General features: G+C 42.4%; 1 protein-coding gene and 1 non-coding gene across 3 annotated transcripts in view; one reads left to right on the forward strand and one right to left on the reverse strand.

The window, feature by feature from the left end:
- Nucleotides 1-9,585: 9,585 nt before the first annotated feature.
- SNAPC3 (small nuclear RNA activating complex polypeptide 3) overlaps nt 9,586-19,751 on the forward strand; it is a 33,665-nt gene continuing 23,499 nt past the window's right edge. The window contains exons 1-3 of one of the 2 annotated variants that reach the window (XM_036260305.1): nt 9,586-9,999; nt 10,691-10,765; nt 16,043-16,127. In XM_036260305.1, the coding sequence (XP_036116198.1) occupies nt 9,683-9,999; nt 10,691-10,765; nt 16,043-16,127 (477 nt within the window). In that variant the 5' untranslated portion in view covers nt 9,586-9,682. The remainder of the gene's footprint in view (nt 10,000-10,690; nt 10,766-16,042; nt 16,128-19,751) is intronic. The other variant, XM_036260306.1, reaches the window with a different exon arrangement.
- LOC118630313 lies at nt 16,698-16,802 on the reverse strand. The gene has a single exon (XR_004959562.1). It is a non-coding gene; the product is annotated as a U6 spliceosomal RNA (small nuclear RNA).

Raw genomic sequence — 19,751 nt, forward strand, 5'->3', positions numbered from 1 at the left:
CAGCGTTGATTCCTAGTATCCGATCCTTTGATTCCTTCGGTTCATGTTTTGCACTTTTATATGACCTACCTCTCTGTGTCCTTGAAAAAATAAGTACAACCACCAGCTTCATCTGGAAAAGGGGTTAGCAAACGGGCCACAGAGTCAATGTTTCAGGCTTCGCAGGCCACACGGCCTCTTGCGACCACTCACATCTGGTAGTGCAGTGCAAAAGCAGCCATGTACAACATGAACGTGAATGAACATGACTGTGTCCAGTAAACATTCTTTGTAAAAACCAATGGCAATATCATTGTCCACTAAAAGGAACCAGGACTCTTTGGAGAAATGGCTGATTCCAGACACTGGGCAAGGATTATATGATTCAGGAGCATCTTGTAGTGCCAGCGAGAAAGGAAGTGCTCACAAACAGGAGGAGCCAACCTGGAAGAGTTCCCAAAAGCCAAAGCTGGAACAATTTGAGCAACAAAATAGTAGTCATTGTTTTAAAGCGTCGGCCATTCGAGTACAGTGAAGGCTAACAGATCAGGAGTCCACTGCCATGGAAAATGTAGTGTTACAGTTCCTAAAAGGAGGGGCACCCCAGGCCACAAGGGGCCACAGGAGGTGGCGGTGGGGCTTGTCAGGGGGCAGAAGGAGCAATGGGGAAATGTGGACAAGAGCTTTTATTGTGGTTTCTGTAGGGAGGAACCGGCAAGGCATAAGCAGGTTTAGGATCGGCTAGTATGATTACTTTCAGCAGCTCTGGGTCACAGGTGCTATCCCTAGTTGTTTGGTCCCCAGACCTGGCTAATTAGGGCAGAGGATTAGTAGTCCTGAGTGTGAGAACCGATAGAGAAGGTGGTGGGAGGCAAGCCCTGGATTGGCTGGTTTACCTTTGAAAGACCCACTCAAAGGAGAGTCCTTGCCCTGCTGGTGTGGCTCACTGGTTGAGCATCGACCCATCACCAAGAAGTCGCCGGTTTGATTCCCAGTCAGGGCACATGCCCAGGTTAAGGGCCCGATCCTCAATGGGGGACATGCAGGAGGGAGCCAACTGATGTTCTCTCTCATTGATGTTTCTATCCCTCTCTCTCCCTCTCCCTTCCTTTCTATCTAAAATCAATAAAGAAAAAAAAATTTTTTTTTTTAAAAAAGGAGGGACAGTCTCTCCAGAGTCAGCAAGGCCCAGATAGATGCTAAAGAATCAGAAACACATGGCTGATAACAGTAGTGTTGGATGATAACCCAAAGCATAAAATAAATATCCATGAGTTCATACTGTATAAATAAAAGATTGGATATTTAAATAAGTGAAGAAGAAGAAACAAATCTCCCTTATATAATTCCAAATAATTAGGTAACTACTCCCCATTCTGTGATAGACAGTTAGACAGACATGAGCAGAGCAAGGATGATGGGCCCGGCACAGAAGGTCACCAGGGAGGAAGCCTGGGGTGCCTCCCATTGGGCAAAACTGGGAAAACAAAACCTCCCCCTCAGGGTAACCTTTCTTCCAATAGCATATCACTGTCATGCGGTTTAAACCCCTGACCTTTCATATCGTTGCTCGTGCATTTTGGACCACCCCCTGACCTTTTCTCCCCGGCATGTTGCTTGCAATGCTGGGTACACCCCCTTGGAGGGGGAACAAAAAAGGGGGCTGGAGAATAGCCCTTAAGCATTAAGCCCCCAGGACAATGAGGTTCTAGTCCACATCATTACATCTAGGCCTCTGTTGAGTTTCAGCTCCAGGACCAGAAAAACAGCCAAACCAGACCTCAGGACCAGCAGCATTGGATAATGACCCCTGCCCTTGTGTTGACCAATCAATCAGTGAAGATCACAATCCTGAAAGAAGATACCCGGAAAGCTGATGGATTAAAATCCTCTCCTGGGATCTCCAGTAAAATCTCCACCTTTAAAACCTTTAGGACAGAGGACCCCGCATGCTCTCCCTCCCCAGAGCACACCCCTGCCTTCCCTGCCCCCTTTCCCCTCCCATCCCCCCAGGTGTGACACCTTGACCTTCCTCACTTCTAAGCTTCAAGGGCCCTTCCTTTGTCTCTATATCTTGTTTCCTAAGTCCATTTCTTCTATGAATTACTTCTTCTACCTCTGTGATTTTTTAAATAAATGTTCTCTTACGGTTTGTCTTGGCTGTGAATTCTTTCCTAGGCAGAGCTCAAACACCAAGGTTGCTGAACCCAGGTCCTGTCTGACTCCACCAGGGTAACACCTGGTGCCATCTCGCCACGGCCAACTATTCCAGGAGGTGGAGTCTCCCCACTTGAGTTTGAGCTGTGTCCTCAGAGACTTACTTTCAAAGAGTACAATGTGGAAAGAAGGGGAAAAGTGACTTTACTGTGGAAAGATGCTTTTCTTCTGAGATGAGGGTAGAATCTTTTCCGAGAGTATTTTGTTATCTGATCCCACAGCTTCTAGCCTTTAATCATTTTATATCATTTGCAGGATCTATTCCAGTTACATCAGTGAATGTATCTTATAGAAGCACTAAGATAATTTAAGCAGATAAAAGGATGTTTGGTTGCAGCATCTTAGGATAATGCCAGCCTCATCGAGAGTCAGGCCATGTCCTGTTCCAAGCTTTTCTCCAAAAAAAAAAATGACGGTTTCTCCCACATTTCTCTAAGTTCACAGTCCCTGTCATCAAAAGGGCCAGAATGTTTTCTATTTTTTCCTCTGATTCTGTATTTCCTACCAGTAGACTTTTTCACTCTCTTTGCTAAGCCAAGATTTAAAACACCTTACAATATATTTGGCATTGTCCTTGGAAAAAACTAATCACCTAAGTTTTACTTATCAGTGGAAATGAGATAATAGTGATGGGAGAACAAGGAACAGTAGAGGTTTCCTAAAGCAATTAGTTGGGGACAATTTAGAGAATAAAAAAGTTATTATGCAAATACAAAACTATTAACAGTTATTCAGCCTTGAAAAGGATCATTGCTTAGACTGGAAGAGGACACTAGATTTGGGGTTTCCACCTCAGTTGTTAACATTCTTTTAAATTAATATAAGCCCTTCGAATGATTATAAATCTTACTCCTCACTCAGTGATCATTATTATTCTGCCAACTGCCTTTATGACTAAGAGCACTACAGCTGTCTTTCCTGTTTACACCATTCCCTTTCCATCTTCTTTATTTGGCGAAGAGAGCCCCACGTGGCCCCCTGGCTTCTGGAAAGAAATTCTCCACCTGAACAAGAAACTGGTTGAAGCAGACTCCAGGAACAATACCAAGCAAACATTTTTCTCCTTCTTGTATCTTTTTTTTTTTTTATCCTCAACTGAGGACATTTTTTTTCATTTATCTCCAGATAGAGCAGGAGGGAAAGAGGGAAGGAGAGAGAGATTGAAACATCGATGTGAGAGAGACACATTGAGTGGTTGCCACCCACACGACCCCAACCAGGATCGGGGACAAACTGCAACTGAGGTGCATTCCCTTAGCAGAAACCGAACCTGAGACTCTCTGGCCCACTGGCCAATGCTCTAACCACTGAGCAAACCAGCCAGAGTTCCTTCTTGTATCTTTTTTTTTTTTTTTTTAATTAAGAGAGCTTTACTAGCCCTGGCCGGTTTGGCTCAGCGGTTAGAGCATCAGCCTGCGGTCCCGAGAGACCCGGGTTCAGTTTCCGCTAAGGGCATGTGCCTCGGTTGCAGTTTGTCCCCGGCCCTGGTTGGTCGTGCGGGTGGCAGCCACTCGATGTGTCCCTTTCACATCGATGTTTCTCTCTCTCTCTCTCCCTCCTACTCTATCTGAACAAAAAATGTCCTCGGGTGAGGATAAAAAAAAAAAAAAGAGAGAGCTTTACTAGCTGCGCAGCAACTGTCCCATCCTATGCAGAGGAAAGAGCAGCCTCCTTCTTGTATCTTTAAGGAGGAGTCCCCAACTATTTTGCTGAGAAGAGCTGGCTAGTACACATTTTTCTAAAGCCTCGCAATGTCTAAGGGGTGGGTAAGGATTAAGCATCTGCCCTGCCCCCTCTCACTAGAAATGCCAGAACTGGCTGTGGCAGAAGCTCTTTTACTGTTGGCTTCTGCAGGGACTTTCTTTAAACCTGGTGGAGATTCCTCTCCCACAGAGCATACAGAGCTGGGAAACCAACAGCCAGATAACAATTCATAATCTTGGTTTGTGTCACTACTCAGAATCCCTCCTGTAAACCTATGTCACCACTTCAATCCCCATGTCAGCAGAAAGAGACTGGGCCCAGAGAGGGTTTGCCTTGGGCTGGCTTATAGTGTGTGGGTTCTTGACTTCATGCAGGAAAGATTTCACAATGTGAGTCTAGGTGATTTGGAGAGTGTATTTATTTATTTATTTATTTATTTATTTATTTATTTTTGTTCAGGTAGAGTGGGAGGGAGAGAGAGGAACAGAGAGAGAGAGAGAAACATCGATGTGAAAGGAACACATCAAGTGGCTGCCACCCGCACAACCGACCAGGGCCGGGGACAAACTGCAACCGAGGTATGCGCCCTTAGCGGGAACCGAACCCGGGTCTCTCAGGACCACAGGCGGACATGGAGAGTGCATTTATTAAAGCTGGGGACAGTGAAACAAGGAAGGGCTTAGGACAGAAGCACTCCGGGCCTGGTCCCTTTTGGGTAACATCTAGAAATGTTATAAGAAAGAAGTGAGCCATGCTGGGCTGCGTGGACTCGCTGAGAAGTAAAAGTCACAATGAAAGAAGTTATTCAATTCAGGGCTTCTGTTAGCTTGCTGAAAAGTCAGAGAAAAGGGGGTCTTGGAGATAGGTGTAAGAACGAGGTGGAATGAGGCAGTGCAGGGTCTCCAGAAGTGTAGGTTTATTGGGAATTAGCCTGCCAGACTACCTCTAAGGAGACAGTAGCTACTGGCTTGTACAGACTAGGGATTTTTAAACTCAGGGCTGGGGGTGGGGGGTCGTTCAGCCTAGGAGACATGGTTGTCTTTGATTGGTCCAGCCTGGGGTCTCCCGAGTTCTTGATTGGTCAGGGGCTGGGGTCTCCTGAAACTTGTTTTTCTTGTTGAGCGACCATTTGCAGTTTTGGGTGGGTTAGGGTGGTCCCATCATTCCGTTCCTCTTGACTGGAGTAATGGGTTTTGATTTTCTGGAATGAGAGGCTTAGGGAAAGGTTAAATGATAAGAGTGATGGGTTTGGGTTTCTTGGAATGAGAGGCTTAGGGCAGTAATATGGAAGTTAAGAGCTAACAATAGGTTCAGGGGTTAGCCCAGGATGAGCTGCCACTGCCGGCTGCCCCTCCATGTGCAAGTCTCATGAGGGCCCTTAGAGTTTAGGAGAAAAAAGTAAAGATGCACTCCTGAGAAGGAAGAAAAATGTGGGCTTATTCCAGAGAGAGCCTGTACTGGGTCTTTGTCTTGAGGGGTTTTTTTTTAATCCTCACCTGAAAATACATTTCATTTATCTTCAGATAGAGTGGGAGGGAGAGAGAGAGACACACACATCAATTGGCTGTCTCCTGCACAACCCCTACCAGGGCCAGGGACCTAACCACAACCAAGGTCTGTGCCCTTGACTGGAATCCAACCCGAAACTCTTTGGTCTAAAGGCTAACACTCCAACCACTGAGCCAAACTGGCCAGGAGTTGAGGGTTCTTACCTATTTTCTAAAGGTGAGAATTTTAGAAGATGTATTAGGGGAGGATTTTAATAGAATAGTCATCAGCTTTATGCTGATGTGCTAAAATGAGATTTATTCTCTTAATTTGTCTGTCCTTGAGTGTGGTTGGAAAATAGCACTAAGTGGATTTCTATTATCTGTCTCCCTGAGGATTTAAGCTAGGGTGATTTAAGCTATTTACCCTCTGGTTTGGGTGGAGAAGTATAAACCATTCACTCTTACATGTCCTTGGTTTAGGGAAGATAGGATTTACTGTTTAACTATCCATCTTAGTTTCCCTATTCCTCTTGTCCTAGAATTTTCCTAGCTTCTCACTATCCTATAACAGGGACTATACCTATACTGGGACCTTGAAATCTTTCTCCCTCCTTTCTGCAATACTCTCATCTGCCAAATTTGCCACAGGGCCAGAAGCTACCTTTGCCATGGTCTTGATGGGGAGGAAAAGCTTTCCCTCCACCCTCTTAGGTTCAGTCATTGGGAGCCTGTGAATTAAATTAACAAAAGATAGCTAAGCAACAAAAGACAGATTTTTTACTCACGAATGTATGACATGTGGAAGAGGGCTCTTAGAATTTGAGCTTGTTTTACCATCTTAATAAAGATCTAAGGGAGAAGGGCAGTTACGGAAAAACAAATGACTTCTTAATAGTGAAGGGAGAAAAAAGGACACTTAAGAGAAAAAAAATGACTTCTGGGAAATATAAATGGGTCCTTAGGAGAATAAAAGGGAGTTTTACAGCAATGTCCATTTCTGTGTGGTACCCATTTCTAGTCAATCTTCCCTACTTTCAGAGAGGAGATTTACAACAATTTGGTTCTTTTGGGAGGCTCACCATTTAGGTAGATAAGGGAGTTTAGGGGAGAAAAAGCCTATTCTTTTCTTTTTCTTTATTGATTTGAGAGAGAGAGAGGGAGAGAGAGACAGAAACATCAGTGAGAGAGAACATCGATTAGCCGCTTCCTGCATGCCCCCCACTAGACATTGGGCCCACAACCTGACTGGGAATCGAACCAGCAACCTCTTGGTGCATGGGTCAACACTCAACCACTGAGCCACACCAGCCAGGCCAAAAAGCCTACTCTTAAGTGACTTCAGCTCAAAATAATTTGTGTGCTGCAGCAGATACTCTGGGCCCCTTCATTCTTATTCCAAGAATTGGCTGTTGATAAAACTCAACTGAGTGCTGTGTTGTGATTGCTGCTGATACTACAAATCCTTCTTATCTACTAATGCCTCAAGCTGCTGCTACCCAATGCCACACCTCACAGTGACAACTAACCACCTTCCCCTGCAGAGCTCATTCTGATCCTGCCCCTACCACCTGCTGCTCAGGAACCATGGTTGTCTCCACTCCTGAAGCCTATATTATTAAACCTTCAGATAGATGTTAAGAGTTCTTTCCACCTGAAGTATGGCTTCATTTTCTGGAGTGAGAGCTCCCCCTGTGGAGAGATTTGGACCAAGGCTCACAGACCCAGGAGACGACTATTAGTCTTTAGGTTGAGATTCCAACTCAAACTAGTTGTAAAAGATTACATTGGTTTACAAAATGGCACGGGAGGAAGCTGACCTCAGCCACAGTTGTTCCAAGTCACATGACTTCTGTCTTTCTCCATCTTCTGCCTTTGCTTATTTAAACTTTTGGCTTTCTTCCTTCTAACTGTTCCTCTTTTATCTAAGGATGTGTTTAGGGCAGGAACCGAACCCGGGTCTCTCTGGACTGCAGGTCAACGCTCTAACCGCTGAGCCAAACCAGCCAGGGATAGGGCACATCCTTAGAACATCCTTAGATACTGCAAAAGAGAGGAAGAGTTTCTGGTTATAAATAAAATCTCAGAGGAGAATTCTGATTGGCTATAGTTGAGTCACTTGCTCATCCTTGAGCCAATTACTGTGACCAGAGTAGGAAGGGTTCTATGATTGGCAGGCAGCCCCAGAAGGGTCAAAAGGAGTAAGGAAGGTAAGTTCTAAGAATCAGAACATTAGGCAGACAAAAACAACAGATGTCTTTAAATATCTGGGCTCCTATAAAAAGACACACAACCTGATTTTGAAATGGGCAATGGACTTGAATAGATATTTCTCCAAAGATATATAAATGCTCAATAAGCAGAAGATGCTCAAATCATTAATCATCATGGAAATGCAAACCAAAACCACAAGGTACCATTTCACAACCACCAGGATGGCTATAATAAAAATGTCAGATAATAACAAGTGTTAGCAAGGATGTGGAGAAATCAGAATCCTCATACAATGCTGGTAGGAGTATAAAATGAGGCAGCTACTGTAGAAAACAGTCTGGTAGTTATTCGAATTATTTAACATAGTTATCACATGATCCAGCAATTTCACTCCTAGATATATAGGTACAGATACAGATATAAATATATCCAAGAGAAGTGAAAATATATCTCTGCACTAAAATTGTAACAAATGTTTGGAGTAGCATTATTCATAATAGCCAAAAGTTGGAAAAAACCTTTTGATGAATGGAAAAACAAAATACAGTATCCATTTAATGCAATATTATTTAGCCATAAAAAAATGAGGTGCTATTACAGTCTGTAACATGGATAAACACTGAAAATATTATGCTAAGTGAAAGAAGCTAGTCACAAAACACCACACATAAGATTCCATTTATATTAAATGCCCAGAATACATAAATCTATAGAGACAGAAAGATTAGTAGTTGGCGAGGGCTAGAGGAGTTGGGAGGATTGGGATAGCTAAAGGGTACAAGGTTTCTTTTGGGAGAGGTGCACATGTTCTCAAATTGATTGATTGTTGCACAATTCTGTAAATATACTAAGAGCCATGGAATGAACACTTTAAATGGGTGGTGTATATAATATGTAAATTATATCCCAATAAATAATAATCAGGGTTTGCTCTGTGTTCTGTTCCTTCCTTTTGAGATCTCTGAGAGCTGGAGAAAGCTCAATCTGAAGCGAGACAGATTGTTTCAATCCTGCCTCTATGTCCTAGCAATTGTCTCCATAGGAATCCTGAAAACACTGCGATGTGTAACAATATACATTAGGATTAATAATGCATGGTGTTGGTGAGATGGTGTGGCTCACTGGTTGAGCATTGACCCATGCATCAATGAGGTCACCGGTTTGATTCCCGGTCAGGGCACATGCCCAGGTTGCGGCCACCCTAGTCGGGGGCATGCAGGAGGCGGCCAATGGATGTTTCTTTCTCTCTCCTTTCCTCTCTCTAAAATCAATGTAAAAAATAAAAATAGCCCTGGCCGGTTTGGCTCAGCGGCTAGAGGCGGCGTGCGGTCCCGAGAGACCCGGTTCGGTTCCGCTAAGGGCATATACCTCGGTTGCAGTTTGTCCTCGGCCCTGGTTGGTCGTGCGGGTGTCAGACACTCGGTGTCCTTGTCACATCAATGTCTCTCTCTCTTCCTCTCCCTCCCACTCTACCTGAACAACAACAACAAAAAAAGGAAAAAATGACCTCCAGTGGATAAAAATACTAAAGTATAAATAGATAAAACTAAAGTATACATACGCTCTATTGTTTTTGTGTACAACATCGCATACTATAGCATACACGCGAATATGGGGCCCTTGGAGAGGTTCTGGAGGAACCTGACCTGGGGGGCCGATCCCCCCTCCCCCGTCTCTCAGGCTCCGGAGCAGTTGAGGCGGGCAGCCCACGAACCCTGGAGAGAAGGAAAAGTCCCCCACTGGGGGCAAAGGGAGGGTGAAGAGCGAGATCCAAGGGCGTGTGGAGGCCGCCCCAGCCAGCAGAGAGCGATGCTGCGTAAGTGGGGGGGCCGGGAAGCAACCCCGACAGGCTGCGGATGCGCCGGGCACAGCCGCCCCGCACCGCGGAGCGGAGAACAATGCGCTGAGCCCTGCACGCGGAGGCTGGGGGCGCTGGCGCGGGGCCGCCGGGAAATGTAGTGTCTGCGCTCAGCCATCGCAGGCCCGCCCTCCGCCCGCGGGGCCACGTGCAACTACAAGTCCCATCACGCCCCGCAAGGCCTTGATCCTCCGGTTTTTGCAGGGAAGGGAGTGGGGAGAACATGGCTGAAAACAACCAGGGCATCTCGACGGGCAGCGCGGTGTGCGGCGGGCAGGACCCGGTCCCCAGCAGCGGCGGCTGCAACTTTCCGGAGTACGAGCTTCCGGAGCTCAACACGCGTGCGTTCCATGTGGGCGCCTTCGGGGAGCTGTGGCGGGGCCGGCTGCGCGGCCAAGGAGATCTGTCGCTGCAGGAGCCGCCGGCATCCGCGCTGCCTGGGCAAGGAGGGGTCGCCGACTCGGGCTGGGAGGACGCCGCCGTGGCCCGCGATCTGGGCTGCAGCCTGGAGGCGGCGACCGAGCTGAGGGCAGTTTGCGGGTGAGTGCGGGGCCGAGGGGCTCTTGCTGCGCGCTTCCTGAGACCCCTTCTTGGGAGTGCCTGTGTTTATTCCCGGGGGTCGAAGGACCGCCCTTTCCATTTCAAAGCCTTCAGTCTGCTGGGTTTTCCCGAAACACCGGGAGAGGACCGGTGGTCGGAATGCATGATTTCTACGAGTTGTCGTGAAGGGACGAAAGAGCTGCATAAAAGATTAATTTTTCTATCCGCTGATTATCAAAGTGCTTGTTTGTGGAGGAAAGCAATCAGTCACGGCGACGTGTACCTGTCGTTGACAGATGCTTTGACATTGAAGGGACCTTAGTAACGGTAAGACTGGAAGGTTGAACCACAGGAGTGTTAAAAGCTTGAATAACTGTGGTCTCTTTGGGGACCTCCCGGATATGCTATTACTGACACTTTCTCCCCAAGGGCCTTATTTGGGGTGAAAATACAAAAATAACTTTTTAAAAATATTTTTCTCCATTTAACACAGTATTGGCCTCCTTCAATCTACCATATATGTTTTTATTTATAGAATATCCACACAGTTATAATTGCCTTGAATTCTGGCCTCCTCTGAGCTGCCTGCTGGATTTACTTACCTATTTGGTGACGTATTAAGGACACCACCCTGACTCACTCTGGACATGGTGCATGATTGCTTTTCCTTTTTTTGTTTTGTTTGTTTTAGCCTTGATAAACTGAAGTGCTTCCAGGAGGAGGACCCAGAAGTCATCCCAGAGGATACTGACCTAGTGACTTTGGGGTATGGATGACTTTGCTTTTATCATGTGCTATTTATTTCAATATTTTTCAACGTGATACTATTCAAAAGTTGATTGTTGTTGTCCCACTCCCTAAATTCAACCATGGTTAACATTTAGTCATACTTGCTTCAACTGTATGTTTTTGAGGTCCTTTTCTATTACTGAACACATTCAGTAAGTTGCAGACAGTATATATCTCCTGAAAGTATCTTTCTTCTACATAATCAGAGTGGGATTATAACAACTAAGAAAATTAACAGTAAATACATAACTTCTGATGTCTAGTTCATATTTATATTTGTGTTTATTTAAAAATTTGTTTTTACAAAGGCACGGTAGTTGACTTAGATTTCAGGTGCAAGCTAAATACTCTGGTAGTGCCTCTCAGACTCTGGTAAAGGACCAGTTTTGTTTTTTAATTTTTGACAGATCCATACTTTTGTAAAGTAGGATAAAAATGAGTTACTAGAAAAATGGTATTAAAAGACAAACACAAAGTCCAAAAATTCAGGCAGGCACTTTAACTCTGCTTTGGTTTTTTTGGTAATAGCTGCCAAATCTGTCTCCATTCCCTACTGCTGATATTTACACGAGCAACATTTGGAGCTCTGTGAAAGGCTCCTGTCCTTCCTGGGTCCATGTTTTCTCCTGACTTATTCATCATACTGTCCTCTGAACATGTGCATTTGCTAAGAAATTGTCAATGGTTCTACCCTCTTCTATGGACAGATTTCAGACTCCTTGCTTAGACATTTGAAGCCTTTCATATAAAGCTCAAACTTGCCTTTTTAGATTCATTTTCAATCACTTTGTCTTACAAATGGCTCAGGATGCACATGGCCCCTCACCCATCTGAAAACTACCCCATCTTTGAGACCCTAAGTTTACTTTCCACTTTCCACATTACTATAACCCATCTCTCTCCTTTCAGGAATGTCAAGAACTCTTCTAACATTTCTCCAGTCTTTGAAGACTTATTGGGAATCCAGACTCTTTCGTCTCTGTATTGCCCATAAGCCTAGTAGATAGCTTTGCTCCAGTTGGTGTTCTTTAATTGTTGTTGTTTGATGAGTTGAATTTTTCTAAACTGCATATCTGATTGTCACTCTGGCTGAATACCTTTCAATGGCTCTTAGGCAAAAGTCCTGAGTTCTTAAGTGGTTCACAAGGGCCTCTGTAGAATGGATCTTGCTGAACATTTTAGCTCTGTCTCTGTAGTGCTCCAGCCAGCCACACTACATTCAGTTCCTGGAATGGGCTGTCACTCCTGGCCTTTGCCTATAGCACTTCCTGTTCCTTATCCTTCTAGTCTTGCTGGTTCTACACATCCTTCAAGTCATACCCTTCAAGTTGCAGCTGAAGGGTTAAGGACTTTATTTAGAACCCCTTTTATGTTTATGTAGCCTCCATACTTCTCTACTGAGAAACTCGTCACACTTATACCTGTTTAATTTTCTATCTTTCTAGATAGACTTAAAATTCCATATCTGCCAAACACTGCTGTGTCCCCAATTCCTAGAACTTTGGCATATAATTGGAGAGTCAGTAGATATTTGTGGAATGAAGGGAATAAATTAAATTTTCATAAACCTTAGAAAGTGACTTTTAGAGATTGGCTGGTGATAATTATAAACAAAGCATACTATTTTCTTGTTATACTTCATAACTTACTAATTGGCTTATAAATATGTTATTAAGCTATGTTAAGTAGTAATTTTCAGACTACTTTACACATTGCTTCCTTGGCTCTTTTCTCTTACTAGATCACCTGAATCTTCTTGGTTGTCTTCTCATCCATTCCATAGGAAATGTGGGTAGAATTGTATACACACATATATAAAATCTAATGTAAAAGGAGTTAGTGCAGCATTCCTCAGCTGGGATTATTTTGATGTAGTACTTTGAAACTATTTAACATATGATTAATATGATTAATATTAATCTTAACAGAGCTGCAAATAAATTAGACTTGTGCCAAAAGCCAAAATCTGTATCTCTACACTTTCTCTCTCTGAACTTTCCTTCTCCCCACCAATAACTTAAAAACATAAAAATACAAACAAAATCTAAGTACACGACCCATTTAATATAACATAAAATAAATAAATTTCTAGCACTAACTCTTACTTGTCTAACAAAGGAGCTACTGGGATCATTTTATACATGTAAAGGAGTATACATGTATACATGTATACATGTATACATTTTATACATGGCCGGTTTGGCTCAGCGGTTAGAGCGTCGACCTGCGGTCCTGAGAGACCCGGGTTTGGTTCCCACTAAGGGCGCGTACCTCGGTTGCAGTTTGTCCCCGGCCCTGGTCGGTTGTGCGGGTGGCAGCCACTCGATGTGTTCCTTTCACATCGATGTTTCTCTCTCTCTCTCTGTTCCTCTCTCTCCCTCCCACTCTACCTGAACAAAAAATGGAAAAATGTCCTCGGGTGAGGATAAAAAAATAAATAAATAAAATAAAAATGATTTCTTTAAAAAATAAATAAATAAAGGAGGGAAATGTCAGCTAATGGAGATCAATTATCTTTTGATCTATCCATGGCAAGTTAACTAACTTGTCTTCACTACTTTTGAAATTTTTTGACTACTTAAAGAGAAAATTTTAATTCCTAGGAATAGGAGGGATAATTGTTACTACATGGTTGCTACTAAAAGCTATCTCATCCCAAAAGCATCATCCACGTTACTTTTAATACAGTAGCAGTTTCAGTTACATTAGTCTGCTCATCCCTCTCATTTCTGTAGCCAGAAAACCACTGTTCACTGCATCATTTAAAGAATGGTAATGGGGAACTTGAGAGTCCTGCAAGAAAAAGAGAACCACAAAATTGGAAGACTGTTACCCAACCACCAAAACAAATAATTAAAAAGTCCTCTAATATACTTTGTTAGAGTGATAATAAATAAAATAGCAGCCAACTTGATAAAACAAAGCTATAGGAGATGCACGTCTCTCACATACCCCAAAAGTATCAGAAAAAATCAACCCGGATGTGGATTGGGCAACCCAAAAAAGAATATAAAAAAACCAACAAGTAAACCTAACTGTTACAGTGAGTAACGTGATTACACTGGAGAGAATGGGAAGAACTAATCTGATCTCTGTGCAAAAGCATATCTTGATTCAGGTTTTTTTTTTTGTTTTTTGTTTTTTGTTTTAATTCTCAACTGAGGATATTTTTCTATTTGTCTTCAGATAGAGTGGGAGGGAGAGAGAAACATCGATGTGAGAGGGACGCATCAACTGGTTGCCTCCCGCAGGACCACTATCAGGACCAGGGACGGACCGCAACCAAGGTACATGCCCTTGGCTGGAATCAAACCCAGGACTTGTCACTCCACAGGCCAATGCTCTACCACTGAGCCAAACTGGCTAGGACTTAATTCAGTTTTGTAAGGCTAAAGCCAAAAAGAACTGTTCACGACTTAGTGTTTCTCACAGGGGTGTAGGTTAACAATTCTGAAAGTGTATTTTCAAGAATTAAGTTAATGGATTGTATATAATGGGAGTTGGGTTTCTCACTTGTGGAGAAAGAAGTAATAAACAAGGAAAGATTAAAGGCTAAAATGAATCCTGTGATTTTAATTTAGGATGGGAAGTATCTGTATTAACTCATGGTTTTAAATATGTAACAGATAGCCCTGGCCAGTTTGGCTCAGCGGTTAGAGCGTAGGCCTGCGGTCCAGAGAGACCCGGATTCAGTTCCCTCTAAGGGCATGTACCTCAGTTGTGGTTTGTCCCTGGCATGTACCTCGGTTGTGGTTTGTCCCTGGCCCTGACTGGGTCGTGCAGGAGGCAGCCACTCGATGTGTCCCTTTCACGTTGATGTTCCTCTCTCTCTCTCTCTCCTTCCCACTCTATCTGAACAAAAAATGGAAAAAATGTTCTTGGGTGAGGATAAAAATAAATCAATATGTAACAGATAGAAAAATACAGAAACATAGATATTTGTACATGTATGGGTTAGTGTACCTATGTGTTTCCCACCTCCCTCGGCTGAGTAGCCTAGAAGCAGTGACTGCAGTAACAGTGAGAATGCCCAGCGCCCAGATGCTGGGCTCTAAACCCCTCTCTTCAAGAAAGGAGTTAGGACTCCTAGGAGAAGTGGTTGCTTCCAGGGCCGAGACAGGGAAATAGAGGATAAACCTGGAGCCCCAGAAAGTAAGGACATGCTTCAGGGGAAAAAAAGATGATGGCTTGTTGAAAGAACAGGAGCCAGCTTGAAAAAGTTCCTAATGACCAAAGCTAAAACAATTGGAGCAACAAAGTGATAGTATTAGATTTTAACCTGTAGAAGAAAGTAAATATCTATGAGTTTATACTAATATAAATGATCAAATAAATAAATGGGAGGAAAGAGATAGGTCTTCCTCATAATATCAATAAGTAAATATAGAATGAGGGAACTAGGGAATCACCATTAGGCATGAACTACAGTAATGTTGCAGGCAAAATCTACTATGGTAAAATTTCTGGATGAACGTTTGAGGAGAAACAAGATTTGCATAGTTTTAAAGTGTCTCCCCCAAATACTTATTGAGTACAAAGGAAAATTATCTTTCAAGTGTAGGAGCCTGGTAGACAAGGTAAATGTCACCAGTAATAAGACATATAGGGTGGGACAAAAGTAGGTTTACAGTTGTGAATACTCAAAACAGAGGGGTATATTCTTGTATTATTATTTAATTGTATTATTTTCCATATCAAGAACTATAAACCTACTTTTGCCCCACCCTGTTTTACTATTAATGTCATGAACCTCACGATGATACAGTGAAGGACATTATCATTCTTGTGGTATTCTTACCAAAAATTTATAAGCTTACTCCAGTCTTGAGGGAACAGCACTCAAACCCAAATTGAAGGACACTACAAAAGAACTGATCCGAGCTCCTTCAAAGTGTCATGATCATGAAGCAAGGAGAGACTACAGAACGGTAAAAGACTAGAGGAAAAAGGAGAAGCAAGAAATACAGTGTGGTGTCCTGCCCAGGATACTGGGACAGAACAAAGGCATTAAATTTAAACATTTGTGAAGTTCCCAAAAGGTCTTTAGTTGATAATACTATATTAATGTTCATTTTCTGGTCTTGATAATTGTTCTATGATCATGTAAAATGTTAACATAGGGGAAACCAGGTAAGAGATATAAGGGAGCTTTTCTTTAATCTGAAATTAGTTCAAATTTAAAAATTAAATATTAAAAGTGTTTGAAGCCCCAGTAAGGAATGTTGAAGTTTGATAGTTCTTGTATCTGTAACAGGATTAGAAAGAGGCTTCTGGAACATCGGGAAGAAACAATTACGATAGATCGGGTCTGCAGACAAGAAACATTTGCTTATGAGATGGTAAGAGTCTCCTCTTTTTCACCTTTTCCCTTGAAACACAAGCTCTGTCACTGGGTGAGTGTTAGTGAGGACTGTGTGGAGGCTTTATATTGGGTATGCTTAGTTGAAAGCAAATGAGAGAAACTTTGTTGGGACTGGGAAGTAGGAGGAAAAAAAGACCCTTAGAATTCAAGTGATGACATATTTTACTCCAATCCTGTCTTTATTTTTGCGTTTAGTTGGTCTTGCTCTCTGTGTTAGGCTAACATGCCTGTTCACCACCCTATTCCTGGTATTTTTGTTCTGCTCCTGATCTTGGTTTATCCACATTTTTTCCTAATCCATCATCTCTTATGTAAAACCCTCAGAAAAAATTAGGGTGGTGAGTATTGAGGAATTAAGTGTTAGTAGACGTGATTGGCTTATTCAGTACATATTCTTGAAAACCTACTATGTGTCAGACATGGTGTTGGGCCCTTAATAGTGAGCATATCAGAGCGTATATTATCTCTCCTACTTATTTTTTTTACTGTGCTAAAATTTATGTAACATAAATTTGACTGTTTTAACCATAATTTTTTTTTTTTTTTTTTAAATATGGAACACTTCACGAATTTGCGTGGCATCCTTACACGGGGGGCCACGCTAATCTCTGTATTGTTCCAATTTTAGTGTATGTGCTGCCGAAGTGGGCACAGTTTTAACCACTTTTAAATGTTCACTAAAGTGGCATATGTATTCACAATGCTTTGTAACCATCACCAGAACCTTTTCATCATCCCAAACAGAAAATCTTTACCCATTAAACAATAACTCCCCATTTTCCCTTCCCCTAGTCCCTGGTAACCTCTCTTCTACTTTCTTTCTCTATGAATTTATTTCATATAAGTAGATTCATGCAATATTTGTCCTTTTGTGTCTGGTTTATTTTACTTAGCATATGTTATAAAGGTTCATCTGTGCTGTAACATGTATCAGAACTTTATTCTTTTTTATACCTGAATAATATTCAGGTGTGTGGATATACCACCTTTTGTTTATCCGGTCATCTGTTTATGAATGCTGGGGGGTTTTCCAGCTTTTGGCTATTGTAAATAATGCTGCTGTGAGCATTAGTATCCAAGTATCTGAGTCCATTTTCAGTTCCTTTCAGTATATACTTAGGAGAAGAATTGCTCTGTCATATGGTAATTCTATTTTAACATTTTAAGGAACTGCCGAACTGTTACCCACCAAAACTACATCATTTTACATTTCCACCAGCAGTGCAGAAAGGTTCCAATTTCTCCACATTTTTGTTAAGATAGAGTGGGAGGGAGAAAGAGGAAGAGAGAGAGAGAGAAACATCAATGTGAAAGGGACACATCGAGTGGTTGCCACCCGCACGACCAGCTAGGGCCGGGGACAAACTGCAACCGAGGTACGTGCCCTTAGCAGGAACCGAACCCCCATCTCTCTGGACCACAGGCCGACGCTCTAACCGCTGAGCCAAACCGGCCAGGGCTCTCCACATTATTGTCAACACTCGTTATTTTCTGAGATTGATAATAGCCATCCAGTGGGTGTGAAGTGGTATCTATGTGTTTTTTTTTTAATTCATTAATTTTAGAGAGAGGAAGGGAAAGAGAGAGAGAAACATTGATTTGTTTCGTTTATTTATGCATGCATTGGTTGATTCTTGTGTGTACCCTGACCGGAGATCGAACCTAAAACTTTGGCATATTGAAAGGATGCTGTGACCAACTGAGCTTCACCACCAGGGCCTTGTTATGGTTTTGATTTGCATTTCCCTAATGATTAGTGGTGTTGAGCATCTTTTCATATGTTTATTGTTTATTTGTATATCTTCAGAGAAATGTCTGTTAAAATCCTTTGTTGATATTTTAATTGAGTTATTTCTTTGTTGTTGAATTATAAGAGTTATTTGTATATTTCGGATACTACACCCTTGCCATATATATAATTTAAAAATATTTTCTTTCTATGGGTTGTCTTTTCGCTCTCTTGATAGTGTCCTTTGATATACAAAAGTTTTAAAATTTGATGAAATTATTTATCTGTTCTTATTCTCTGTGCCAGTGGTGTCATACTTAAGAACACATCACCATGTACAATGCTTGAATATTTTCCCCTAATGTTTTCTTTTAAGAGCTTTGTGTTTGTAGCTCATAGTTTAAGCCTTTGGTCCATTTTGAGTTACTTTTATATATGATATGAAATAAAGGTTCATTTTTATTCTTTAGCATGTGGATATCCACTTTCTTAGCAGAAGTTGAAGAGTGTCCTTTCCTTATTGAATGGTCTTTGCACCTTTGTTGAAAGTTGTGCTCTTCCTCCCTCACTGCTTAAAGATCAGCCACCATCATGAACGGACACAGGGACTGACTGCCTGGACCAGGAAGTTTGTAAGCAGCAGACTACTTCAGCAGAAACAGATGGTCATTGATGTCCTTCACCCTGGGAAAGCAACATTACCCAAGACAGAAATTCAGGAAAAACTAGCCAAAATGTATGACTATACCAGATGTCATCTTTGTGTTTGGATTCAAAACCCATTTTGGTGATGGCAAGACAACTGGCTTTGGCCTGATTTATGATTCCTTGGATCACGCAAAGAAAAACATAGACTTGCAAGTCTTGGCCTACATGAGAAGAAGACCTTAAGAAAACAGAGAAAGGAACACAAGAAAGAATAAAGAAAAGTCGGGGGGACCACAAAGGCCATTGTTGGTGCTGGCAAAAAAGCGAGCTGGAGATTGGACAACAGAAGGAGTAAAGGTTCTTCAGTGACTTTATCTTTCGTGATTGTGCAGATATTTCATGAGAGGATTAATAAACTAAGAACTTAAAAATGTCAGTTGTAGCCCTGGCCGGTTTGGCTCAGCGGTTGGAGTGTCGGCCCGTGGACCAGAGAGGCCCAGGTTTGGTTCCTGCCAAGGGCACGTGCCTCGGTTGCAGTTTGTCCCTGACCCCAGTTGGGGTTGTGTGGGTGGCAGCCACTCAATGTGTCTCTCTCACATCGATGTTTCTCTCTCTCTCCCCCACTTCCATCCTGCTCTATCTCAAGATAAATGCAAAAAATGTCCTCGGGCGAGGATAAAAAAAAAATGTCAGTTGTATATTAGGTTTATTTTTGAGTTCTCTATTCCATTGGTTTGTATGTCTGTCTTTTTAAAGCAGAGGTTGTTTTTGTTTGTTTTAAATGTTTTTATTGACTTTAGAGAGGGAAGAAGGAAGAGGGGGGAGAAACATTGATTGATCGCCTCCTATGTGTACCCCGTTCAGGGTTTGGGCCACAGCTTGGGCATGTGCTCTGACCAGGAATTGTGCCAGCGACTTCGTGGTGCATGTGATGATGCCCACTTCACTGAGCCACACCAACCAGGGCTGTCTGTCTGTCTCTATCCTGATACCACATTGTTTTGACTACTGTAGCTTTGTGATCATTTTTGAAATTTGGAAATGTTAGTCTTTCGATTTTTTTTTCAAAATTGTTTTCAGGATGAGTTTTTCTATTTTTGGGAAGAAAAAACAAAACAAAACATTGAGATTTTGATAGGGATTGCATTGAATCTGTGTATCTTTTGGATAGTATTGTCACCATAACACTTAAGTCTTTCAATCTATGAACAGAGATGCAACGTT

The sequence above is a fragment of the Molossus molossus genome, unplaced genomic scaffold (genome assembly GCF_014108415.1).
Source record: "Molossus molossus isolate mMolMol1 unplaced genomic scaffold, mMolMol1.p scaffold_m16_p_14, whole genome shotgun sequence".
NCBI lineage: Eukaryota > Metazoa > Chordata > Mammalia > Chiroptera > Molossidae > Molossus > Molossus molossus.